Below are 13,041 nucleotides of genomic sequence, written 5' to 3'. Positions count from 1 at the left end.
TGTTGAACTGGCCTTTTCCATGCGCTGCCAGATGTTTTAGGCCGAAGTTGGCCCCAAACAGGTGGACCTTCATTCTGTAGACTGATGGTGCTGTATCCATTTTGCCATTATCCCACCATAAGAAGCGTAGATAATCTTGATCCTCTTTTCTTACTTGAAACTGGTGGAACATTTTCTCGATGTTGCTCATGACTGCGACAGAGCCCTTTCGGAAGCGGCACAGGACACCAACCAGTGCATTTGTTAGGTCAGGACCAGTGAGCAGATGGTCGTTGAGGGAAGTCTCTCGGAAGCGGGCAGAGCAGTCAAATACGACGCGTATTTTTCCTGGTTTCTGCGGATGATACACCCCGTGATGAGGTATGTACCAGGCCGGGCTGTTGTCTATCTCTTCCTCAGGGACTCTTTCTGCGTCACCACGGGAGATGATATTCTCCATAAAGGTACATGTAACGCGACTATTTTAATGTGACAAGTAAAAAGCCGCTGAGAGGGCTTGGGCAGGGAGATCTGACCGACACGCGAGTCCAATGAATGAGCATGAGTCCGTAGCTGCAGTGCAAGGTTTTTTATTTTCTACCTTTGGTTACATGCTCTTGCAGATGATATATTGAGTAACGTAGTGCGGTCAACAGAAATATAGGCACCCTGCCTCACCCTCTCTCTGTAACAAACAACACTGAGTGGTTCCCAGGCACAGGTGATATTAATTACCCTTCTTCCCACACCTCCAGACAGACACACCCACCACCACCATTGACAAAATTACCTACACCTCCCTGCTCCCACAGTACAGTAGTCTTTGTAATAATTTCCATCTTTGTTCAGTCTTCTTTCGAGACCTTTCAGGCGGTGAATCGCGCTGATTTTGTTGTTAAGTAACTCCGTTTTCCTTCTGTGTGATGTTTTCTTTCAGCTTTGATAAGAACTTCAGGTCATCTTGTGAGATGGGATTATCTTCTTTGAACCTTTCTGAGAAGTCGGACTCTAGGGCCTTTAGTATTTCTGTAGGGGTCACTTCTTTCACTTTGAGCCGATTTACATAGTGTACTTCTGTTTGAAGGTTGATTGAAGACTCAACATCCGGTGTCACTTGTTTTACTTCTATATGATGACTCGTTCCGATGGCATCTCCGAAATCAACACAGGGACTTCCACATGCCACGATGCTCATCCTAGGTCTGTCCATTGTACGTAGTGCTGGTTCGATTTGCCGGATACAACTTCCCTTGGTAGAAGCGCTTGGGAGCAGTTGTACCCGATGAGCAGGCCTACTTCGCAGTCCAACAGAGGTGCTATGTCTTTCTGAAGGTGCTCCAGGTGGGACCAGGACTTTGCTTTTTCTCTCATTGGAATGTGAGCTCTGTTGACTGGGATGAACTCTCTTTTATAGGCTGGTGGCAGGGATAACGCCTTGCCTGTATTGTAGCCACGGACTTGTAGATTACTCACTTTTAGAGAGTTTACTGTAGAGGTTGCAGTCATCGTGGTGAGTCGTAGCTTGTTCTGGTCTTTGTTGGCTTTCAACGTGTCGGCAACTTCCCTTAGAATGAAGGTCGAGTCGCTCTGGGAGTCCAGCATCGCGTACACAAGGACTTCTTCTGCTGGGCAGGTTGTTGACGAGAGCCAGACTGGGATGATTGCAGAGGTGATCGCGCCAACATTACCAACGATAGCTCTGTGAGTCGTAGCCGCTGTAGTGGGTATTTCAGGAGGTGTCGATTTAGTTTCCTCTTTATCTTGGTACTCCCTTTCTCTGACGTGTGTAGGTTTCCTGTATTCCTTGGCTCTATCCGAGTGCAGTGATGTAGGGTGCCACTTGTGGCACACGTCGCATTCACTCTTTTTGCTACAATTCTTTGAGAGATGGCCAGGCTTAAGGCAACCGAAACACAGCCTGTTCTCTTTAACGAAGGAGGTTTTTTCTTGTTCTCCTTCTTTCATGAACCTTCTGCATTTGAGCAAGGTGTGTCCATCCCTCTTGCAGAAGACACATGTCATGACCGTCTTCTCGTTGGAGCTTGTAGCCAGTACCTTTGCTCCGACAGTCCTATTTCTTCTGTCCTTTGGGTGCTCTGCTTCGCCTTGTTTGATTGAATGCATGGAGGTAATTGGGTGACAGGCGATCCTTACTTCGTAATTCAGGAACGCGATGAACTGGCTGAAAGTTGGGAAATGGCCATTCCGATCTTCCATTTCAACAGACTTTCTACTCCACATGGCCATCAACCAGTCTGGAAGCTTGGAGATAATCTTCCTATTCTCATTACAGTCGTTCAGGATTTCCAGGGCTTTTATGTGAATCATAGCCGCCTCACAACTGCGGAGAAAATCAACGAAACTTCTGAGCTCGAGGCTGTCTTTGTGTCCGATCTTGGGCCACTCGTTGAGCTTCTCTCTATAGGACTGTGCGATAGTGAATGGGTTTCCATATCTCTTGTTCAAAAGCTTCCACGCTGCAACATAAGCGTTCTCTGTGTCGAGTAGGAAATAGCCATTGATCGCCTTTCTTGCATCTCCATCTACATACTTGCGGAGATAGTTTCAAGTTCAAGTTTCTTTAATAGTTGTCATACAGAAGTACAGAATACTTTTATACAAAATGCTTCTTACTGTTACGCTCCAGAGACTGTGCTAGACAAGATAAGTATGAAATAACATAGTATAGCATGTAAATTAGAAGTAAAAAATGAGGTCACAGTGTTCAGTATAGACATATGTACAATGTTTGATGCAGAATAGACGTAACTGAGTTACCATATAATATACAATATACTATGCAGTGTACTAATATACAATACTATATAGTGCAAAGCAGAAATGGGATGAGGTACAATTTAGGTACAATTTACAGTAAGGTGTACGAGTTGTAGTGCAAATCCTTTATCAATAAATATAAAGTGTGTTTAGGTGATCTAAAGTGTGGAGAGTGGGTGCTGCAGTGTGTTGTTTGTTTAAAGTGAGTGTGTGCGTGTGGATGTGTGTGCTGTGTGCATTTGATGGTTGTTGTATAGTGTTTATTGTTCGTTGAGCAGCCTGATGGCCTGGGGATAGAAGCTTCTTCTGAGTCTTTCTGTGCTCGCCTTGAGACTCCGGTATCGCTTGCCTGACCGCAGCAGTTCAAAGAGGCAGTTGTTCGGGTGGCTGGAGTCCTTGATGATTCTCTTAGCCTTACCCCTGCACCGCTTGTTGTAAATGTTCTGGAGGGTGGGGAGCCCCCCTCCAGTTGTGCGTTCGGTTGAACGTGTCACTCTTTGTAGTCTGCTTCGGTCTTGTGCAGTGCTATTCCCAAACCAGGAGGTGATGTTGCCAGTCAGGATGCTCTCTATTGTACATGAGTATAAGTTCTTAAGGATCTTCTGACTGACTTGGAACTTCCTTAGGCGCTTAGGAAGTAGAGGCGTTGTCGTGCCTTCTTCACAACACTGTCAATGTGTGTGGTCCATGTCAAGTCCTCGGATATGTGGGCTCCGAGGTACTTAAAGCTGTTCACTCTCTCAACCGGTGCCCCGTCGATGCTGAGGGGGCTGTAGTCCTTGACCCCCGACCTCCTGAAGTCCACAATCATCTCCTTTGTTTTGCTGACGTTCAGGGAGAGGCTGTTCTCCTGGCACCATCCCGCCAGGACCTTGACCTCTTCCAGGTAGGCCCTCTCGTCGTTTGCAGAGATCAGGCCCACCACTACTGTGTCGTCAGCAAATTTGATGATTGTGTTGTTACTCCGCTGAGCCACACAGTCGTGTGTGTACAGGGAGTAGAGGAGGGGACTCAGAACACAGCCCTGGGGGGCCCCTATGTTGAGGGTGATGGATGAGGAGGTGCAGTTGCCTGCTCTCACCACCTGGGGTCTGCCCGTCAGGAAGTCCAAGACCCACTGGCAGAGGTCATAGTTCAAGCCCAGGTCCCTGAGCTTGGCTATGAGTTTGGAGGGGACTATGGTATTGAATGCCGAGCTGTAGTCGATGAATAGCATTCTCACATAGTTCCCCTTCCTCTTGTCCAGGTGTGATGCTGCTGTGTGCAGCACATGGGCTATGGCGTCCTCCGTGGACCTGTTGGGGCGGTATGCAAATTGCAGGGGGTCCAGGTTGATGGGGAGGGAGGAGCAGATGTAGCCCTTTACTAGCTTCTCAAAGCACTTCATGGCTATGGAGGTGAGAGCTACAGGGCGGTAGTCGTTGAGGCAAGCAGGCTTGGATTTTTTAGGTACAGGGATGATAGTGGACTTCTTCTAAGGACAGGTTAAATATGTCAGTGAATACCGGGGCCAGTTGGTCAGCACAGACTTTTAGGACGCGGCCGGGGATGCCGTCCGGTCCTGCTGCCTTCCTGATATTCACTTTTTTAAAGGTCCGCCTCACCTCATGCTCTGTTACCCTGAACACTGAGTCTCCATCAGCAGACCCCCCCCCCCATTTCCGTGGCTTGTAGGCTGGTGTTGTTATTACCAGCCTCAAACCTCGCATAGAAGGTATTGAGATAATTTGCTAAGGAGATGTCACTGTTCAGTTTGAGGGAGGTGCCTTTGTAGTCTGTCATCGTTTTGAGGCCCTGCCACATAGCTCTGGAGTCAGCCTGTTCAAACTGGAGTTCAATTTTATCCCTGTAGCGCCGTTTTGCCTCTATTACTGTCCTCCTTACGTTGTATCGCGCCACCTTGTGGTCATTCATGTTGCCTGCCACCAGGCCGTCGTTGTATGCTGTGGTGCGCGATAGTAGATATTTTCATTTTCCTTGATATTCTTCTGATCTATCAGAGTTTGAAACAGTGGAGGTTTCTCTATGACAACACGTGAAACACAAATTCACTCATAATTCATAATTATTATTAATTTACATATACCTATATATAAAAAAAAAAAAAAAAAAAAAAAAACTATATATATATATATTTTTTATTTTATTTTTTTTTATTTTTTTATTATAAATGTTTTCCTCTGTAAAAAAAATGCCAGTGAATTTTCTTTTCTTCAAAAATGGCCAAAATTGACAGCTCTGAGCAGGCCTGCACTGCAGTATTGCCTGCAGTAATTATTCGTGAAGAAAACTTCACAGGTGTGACCCATTGTTAAATAAATAATAAATAACAGCGAATCAAAATAGGCTATTAACTTCATCTAAGAACGGTCTGTGCAGTTAAACTCTTGCCATTGAATGGAGGATTGATTGATTGACAGCCCTTGACATCCAATACACGGAGGTTGAATATGATTGGCAGCCTTGCAAATCCAATCAGAGATTTCTGCATTGCAAAGTCAAAATGGGTCCAGCTGCATGTGAGGAGGATAGGTTTAGCTCGGGCCAATCTCAAGTTTCTCAAGTTTCTTTATTAGTTGTCATACAGAAGTACAGAATACTTTTATACAAAATGTAACATAAAGAAGCATTTTGTATAAAAGTATTCTGTACTTCTGTATGACAACTAATAAAGAAACTTGAGAAACTTGAGATTGGCCCGAGCTAAACCTATCCTCCTCACATGCAGCTGGACCCATTTTGACTATGTGAAAGTTGAGACTATGAGAAAGTTGTTGTTTAGTAGTTAGTAAGCTGTACAGCTATAACAAGTCAGGCTAAATTAAACTTTGCGCCAACATTAGGACCGAAGTATAAACCAGCAACTGAGCAACATGAAGAAGTGGATTTATGCATCTGGATCAGAAAAAACGTTGTGGATGAAAAAGTAAGTAGGCTACAGTGCTTGTATGCCAGTGGCGGCTCTACCACTAGGGGCGCTAGGGCGCCGACCCACCTGCTGGCCAGCTGCTGTTAAATCAGAGAACAAGACAATACAACTTTTTCGTTTTTGTGTTTTATAGCCCTATAAATAATATAAACATGTTTAAAATTAATAATATTTACTCATTTTAAGTATGTTTGTATTTCCAATGCACAATATAACGTTATTATCTAAATTAAAAAAACATTGGTTTCATGGGCAGGAAGTGACGTTTTTTTTAATTTTTTCGTATTTCTCGCCCGGGCAAGAAGCGATAGCGCTCTGCGTGCGCGTCACAGTTTGATCGCTGTCTCCGTCACAGCCAATCAGTGCATACGGCGTTGTGCGTTGAAATATGACTATTATGTTGGAATCCGAGCGCGATTTGAAGCGGTCTAGCCAGCAGCGTGTGAACTTCCGTGAAGAATTTCCATAGCCGCATTTCGCGGAGACGCTCTCTGATTGGCCGACGCGATGCCAGTTTTTTTCCATTGCCGCATTTCTCGGGTTGGTTAGAGAGAGAATGCAACTCAGTCGACTCGTCAACAACAACAGCAACTGTTACTACACTGAGCTTAGGCACTCTTTCAAAGTTGGTTAAGGTTAGAGTTTGTCTTAGAGCATGGCGATAGAACGCCAGGTAGTTTGCAGGCTGTTCGAGGCGGAAATGGACAAAGACACAGCTCTTGGCTAACTAACAACAAGCTATATTATGGAGGCAGTGTGGAGGGACATGTATGGACAATGGATGGACATCAACACAGGCTGGATGGACAATGCCATGGAGTGGATATACTTTATCAACAAGCCAACAACAAGGTAGATTAGCGATCTTAACTCTAGTTTAATACATGATACGTTGTCTACTGATGCCGCATAATGTTGTACTGCTAGCTGTTAGCTCCGTTAGCTTAGCTGGCCACTTAGTGCATGGAACGGAGTAACGTTAACGTTTAAACGTTATGTCGAGGTCATACAATACTACAGTCGACATAAGGTTAACGTTACCCCGTTTCCATGAAGTGTTTAAATAGCAGCAATCTTGTTGAAAATGTAACTACTAAAATGCTCTCTGATGCTGCTGATGCATAATGAATGAATGGTGAGTTGTTTAAAATGACAACATACATGTGTTAATTATTTGATTTGATTGATCCGAGAGACAGAGAGATCGTCTATGTTTGAATGAATGAATGAATGAGAACTTTATTAACAGATTGCAGAATGGGTATACAATACAGTACGGCTCAATACACACAATTGTTAAGGGGATGCAGACCAGAGAAAGACGTTTGTCTTGTTTACATCAGGGTCCCAGATTTTCGATTCATATCGATAGTTTAATAGCTAGCCTTGGCTCGTTTAACAATATGCAAAATATGTGTACAGCCCTGTACTCATACTGAAGTTATTCTTGGTATATAATAGGTCTGATTGTGTAACGAATCGATTCCACGTCGCGCTGTGTGTGAGAGAGAGAAGGAGAGAGGGAGAGATCTGCCTGTGTTTGTAGACGGGCGAGTTTTGTTTCTAACTTTTCTATTTATATATTGTGTTTCAAGTTGTGAATTAGAGTCTAGACTATACTTTATTTGACTGGTTGTGTGTTGTTGTAGTAACAGCTGAGCGACTCGTTCATAAGAGCCGATTCATTGCCGTGAGCGTGAGTCGAATCGCTCACGTCTTGCCATGAGTGTTGCGTGGTACTGTACTGTACTGTACAAAATATTTGGTATAGCGCCCCTAGTGGCGAATACCCACCGGCCGCCACTGTTGTATGCTAACAGTAGCTAGGCAGCTTAGCCTACATCACAATGATAATCACCAAGCTAACTTACTGTACACACTGTAGGGCTGGGCAATTAATCGAAACAGAATCGCGATATCGATTCATAGACCTATGCAATCTAATTTCTAAGTTATGACTATTTTCTTTTATTAAATTTTTTTTTTTTTTTTTTTTTATTATTATTTTATCTGGGTTGAACATGATTTGTGGAACTCCCTCTGGTGTTGTGGTCGTGGTATTCACTGACCTTTGGGAAGTATTTCGACATGCACATGGGTATCTTAGTGGTGTAGTGTATCTTGTAGACCAGGCCCATTGCAAGTTGCTGTACTCTGTCGTCTACTCTAAGCCATCCTAGGTTGTCAAAGTGGACAGGGGTGAGGTGGGTTTTAGGAGTAAGGTCAAGCAGTAGTCTGACCAGTTTGTTTTGTGATGTTTGTAAACTTGTTTTTAGTGCCTTTGAGGTGCTTTGGTACCATGAGGTGCAAGCATAGTCGTAGTACCCTTGAATGAGTGCTCCTGTTAGAGTCTTCAAGGTATTCTTGTTTACCAGAGAGGAGATCCGGTACAGGAATCTAGTTCGTTGGTTGACTTAGTTTTATTACATTGGATCCCATTTTGTCACAGGAAATATTTGCCTCTATAGGATGGAACCCAGATAGGTAATTTCATCTTTCCTTTTAAGATAAGATAAGATATTCCTTTATTGATCCCCTTGGGGAAATTCAGGCATCATAGCAGCATGGGTGAAGGGGGGGGTACAGCAGTGTAAAACAACACAAGCAGTGTAAACAAATAGGTCAATATAATTTACTATCTAACTAACTGAAATATACATTATTCATTATTCACAGTATCACAGTATCCACATAAGGTGCAGTATGCATAAGGTAGTGTTATTGTCCTACTTGGGTTCCTATTAGTTCTAGGTTGATGTCTGGCAGCAGTCCCTGCCCACTGTTGTGGAGCCTGATGGCCACTGGTATGAAGGACTGTCCGAGGCGGTTAGTTGAGTGTCGGGGGGGTATGAGTCTGTGGCTTCCTTGTCACCTTCACCTAATATGTTTTGATCTGGTCAGGTGCGCTGTCACCTAAAATGTTTTGATCTGATCAGGTGCGCTGTCACCTAATATGATTTCATCTGGTCAGGTGCGCTGTCACCTAATATGTTTTCATCTGGTCAGGTCCGCTGTCACCTAATGTTAATATGTTTTCATCTGTGTCCACTGACCACTGACACACAGTGGGGGATGTTTTAAAAATATTATTTAATATATAATATAATATAATAATTTGTGCTTCACCTAAAAATTTGGTCAGCAGCCTCCACTGATGTACTACGGTCTGTGGGAGCTCCCCTGAAATTTCGTTGTATACTGTGCAATGACAATTAAAAGTCTATTCTATTCTAATAGCCTATATTCACCAGCAGGTGGCAGTACTACCAGAGCTCTATAATAACGTAATCTTCAGAAGAAGAATAAATCCAGGAAATGACGCATTCACAAAACCAAAACAGTTAATGTTGACAGTTCGGCAGCACACCCTCTCAACTTATTTACAAACGGCCAAGAGAACGCTATAGAAATGCAACAACAAATGGCAGAAATAATCGCTACCATTTAGTCCATATATTTTGGAATGCCCGTGCAGTGGACCAATGATGATTGCTGATCAGAGATAAGCGGTTTATTTGACCAGCATAGCTAGCTGCAGTCCTTTTAGCATAACTTAGCCAAACTTCATCATCCAGATCTATGGGCTGAACATCACCATATATAGGTGCCTTTGGAGCTGCAGAGTGCAGACCTGAGACCTCCTTCTCTGGTGAAATGTAACGATGTATTACTCCCTCAGTGCCTTAGCTAGCTAACTCAGCATGATGTTGTAAGAGGGTAGGCAATAAGTTACAAAAATCTAGCTGTGCAACATCAAGTCATCAAGCCGAAACCACTAGCCAGGTAAATATGTCATCTGACCAAATGATTGCAATCGTCATGGATGACAAAACCTATGAGGTAAACAAAAGGAAGCTCATTGAAAAAAGTGATTACTTTAGTGCATTGTATAGTTCTGGCATGCGAGAGTCCACAGGGGACTCTGTGCAGCTGCAAGCCGGGCTCAGTGTCCCGGGGCTGGAGCTGGTGCTGGAGTTCATCAACACGTCCAAAGTGCAGGTCGTCAACGAGACACTCGAAGACCTGATCGAGGCGGCCTCTTTCCTGCAAGTCACGTCCATCCTCAAGCTCCTCTCCTCGGAGATCAGGCTGGAGAACTGCGTGGAGCTCTACGGTCTCTCCGGAGTCTACGGGACCCATGACCTGCGTAAAGCCTGCCTGAGGTACATGGCCTGCCACTACCACGCGATGCTGAGGCGGCCGGAGTTCAACAGTTTGCCCTCTGCCCTGCGAGACCAGGTCCGGGAGATGCGCATGAAAGGCACGGCCACCCTGGTGGCCATCGGAGACTTCGCCTGTCTGGCGCTGGACGTCCCCGAGCAGGAGGAGCCCTGGTCCATGCTGAGGTACGGGGACTTGGAGCAGCGTTGGAAGCCCCTGGCGAACAACCTCCCCCTGGACATGATCAACGTCAGAGGCTATGGCTCTGCGGTCCTAGACAACTATCTGTTTGTGGTCGGTGGATACAGGATGACGGGCCAGGAGATCTCTGTGGCACACTGCTACAACCCCTGTACAAACCAATGGAACCACATCGCTCCTTTGAACCAGAAGAGGTAGGCCTAGATCGACCTTTGACCCGAACACCAGGGATGCACCGATATATATACAGTATATCAGGCCGACGCCAGGCTAAAAGCAGGGTATATCTGGAGAAGTTCCCATCTATACTAAAACCAGACAGAGCTATGTGTGCACCGCGTTGGAAATCAACAATGCGTATTAACAATGCTCTCTTGTGCCAGAAACACAGAATGTCAAGTCACTTACTACTACTAAGTATTTCTGGCACACAGAAGCATTGTTAGATCTCTTAAATAATGGAGACGGTGTTCTTGTTAATTTTTGTGCTGTGAATCCAAGCTTATTGTACTTCTTCAGTAAAATTAATGGATTGTATCCGTAGCCGATACTTAAAATTAAGGACTCCGAATGAGTATATTGACAGTGGAAAAAGTGGTATCTGATTGTGTTGGTGCATCATCCGTACTGTACACATGATCCAGTGCACCCAAATATGTTAAATGTTAAAGGGACACAATAACATGATGGGAAATGCGCTTACCGTCTTCTCCAGAGTCTGACAAGAAGATAGATAGAGATACCAATTTTCACTCTGCATTCAGTAGAAAGTCATCCAGCTGCAAGGATATGGACCAGCTAGCTCCCGGAGTTTCAAGCCAGGCTATCTGGTCTGTAACCGCTTTCATTAATTTGTGCTAAGCTAGCCTAGCTTTCTACTGAACGCACAGAGGGAGAGGGAATTGGTATCTATCTTCTCGTCTGACTCTCTGGAGAAGATGATAATGTTGGCGTGTTCCTTTTTAAGTACTTTTTCAGTTACTTAAAATAACTGTATCTGCAGCAGCTGATACTTAAAAATTAAGGACTCAGAATTTGTATATTGACAGTGGAACAAAAGTGGAATCTGATCTTGTTGTTGGTGCATCCATACTGTACACATATCCTTCTACAGTCCAATGCACCCGAATCTGTTAAAAATTCAGAGCCGACTGTGAGTTGACATCATCATCTGCTCGCAGGTCCAACTTCAAACTGCTGGCGGTGCGAGGGAAGCTTTACGCCGTGGGAGGCCACTCAGGCCACCAGTGTCTGGGGACGGTGGAGTGCTACAGCCCGGAGCAGGACTGGTGGACCCCTGTGTCCTCCATGCCAGACCCCCTGGCCGAGTTCTCCGCCTGCGAGTGCCGGGGCCTGATCTACGTCATGGGAGGTTACACCTCTAGAGGTTGGTATGATCTACGTCATGGGAGGTTACACCTCTAGAGGTTGGTATGATCTACGTCATGGGAGGTTACACCTCTAGAGGTTGGTATGGTCGACACTGAAGGTCGACATTATTTTCCAGCCGGGTAGAATGTGAACAAATACATTATTATATTTCGATTAATTCGAATGAATGATTTAGGACGATTTTGAATTTTTTTTATCGATTTTCAAAATCTTTATCTTTTTTTTCTTTTTCTTTTTTAATAGTCACCTTTTATTTGACAAAAAGTGATGTTTGGTGAAAGTTAGATTTGCACTTTATTAATCCCAATAGAGAAATTCATTCTTGTTTGATGATCAAGAGGCACCTTTTATTTGTTTTAAGTGAAGTTTGGTAAAAAAGCAAGGTATTGCACTATTAATCCCAATAGGGACATTCATCTTTGTTTGATCAAGAGTAACCTTTTATATTATATATATATATATATATATTAAAAAAATTAAGTGAAGATTGGTGAAAGTTAGGTTTGCACTTCAATCCCAATAGGGACATTCATCTTGGTTTGATAATTTTTTTGTGTAAAATAAAAAATAATATTTGTTTTGCTCAAGAGAAAAAAATTGATTAAAATCGTAAATCAGATTTAAAAAAAAAAAAATAAAAATCTGGGATTTTATTTTGAGGCCATATCGCCCAGCCCTATCAGTTACTATGAATCAGGGTTTGCCTCAAAACCTTTGGCACATGGGAGGAGGGCCAACGGCCGCAATGTATCACGGGTGGCGGGCAGTCTAAACAAATGTGCCTATTATATGTTTGTGTTATTATTCAGTTGAACGTCACAGCCAGACACGTTACAAGTGCGTTTGTACTGTACCTTGTAATAGTCAAGTTACTTTAAGAATCCCTTCTCGTGTAGTAGTAGTGTAAAGTGTGTCAAAATAGATCAAAACTAAATGTCTAATAATTATCTGGAACCCTCTGGAGGGTATAATAATGTTGTGGAGCCACATCTGTCCCACGGGGGGCCTCACTTTGGGGCCACATCTGTCCCACGGGGGGCCTCACTTTGGGGCCGTCCTGCTGTAAACCACCCAAGACCCCGTGCCGCCACTGTGGTCAGCTGCCGTGTTTTTATTAAAAGTATGCTGTTTCTGTTCGTCCCACAGACCGGAACACAAGCGTCCTTCGCTACTGCCCGTCCTCCGACACCTGGACGGTGTTCCGCTCCTGCCCGGCGCACGTCCGCAAGCAGCAGATGCTCTCGGTGGAGGACACCATCTACCTGGTGGGCGGCTACACGCACCAGCTGGAGCTGGACCGGCGGTGGCGGCCCAGCCAGACGGAGGACACGCTGACGGTGCAGTCGTACAACGTGGCCACGGGGGAGTGGCTCCGGCTGAAGGAGAACACGTCCAAGACGGGCCTGAATCTGACCTGCGCGCTGCACAACGACGGCATCTACATCATGAGCCGCGACGTCAGCCCGCCCGCCAGCCCGGCGCACCGGGTCTTCCTCAAGTACAACGTCTTCTCGGACGCCTGGGAGGCCTTCCGACGGATCCCGGCGCTGGGCCAGAACATGCTCCTCTGCTCCCTCTACCTGCCCGGCGCGCCGCTGTGA

The 13,041-nt window shown here is 44.9% G+C and overlaps 1 protein-coding gene across 1 annotated transcript; it reads left to right on the top strand.

Moving 5' to 3' along the window:
- Positions 1 to 9,475: 9,475 nt before the first annotated feature.
- On the top strand, positions 9,476 to 13,041 carry LOC311232745 (kelch-like protein 42; the record flags this gene model as incomplete). Its single annotated transcript, XM_084338325.1, has 3 exons — positions 9,476 to 10,242; positions 11,230 to 11,435; positions 12,587 to 13,041. The coding sequence occupies 3 exons, from the start codon at positions 9,476 to 9,478 to the stop codon at positions 13,039 to 13,041; spliced, it is 1,428 nt and encodes a 475-aa protein (XP_084194451.1).

The sequence above is a fragment of the Notolepis coatsorum genome (genome assembly GCF_963971535.1).
Source record: "Notolepis coatsorum genome assembly, contig: SUPER_7_unloc_3, whole genome shotgun sequence".
In the NCBI taxonomy this organism is placed as follows: Eukaryota; Metazoa; Chordata; class Actinopteri; order Aulopiformes; family Paralepididae; genus Notolepis; species Notolepis coatsorum.
Note: the sequence above shows the minus strand (reverse complement) of the source record. Positions and strands in the feature narration are given on the sequence as shown.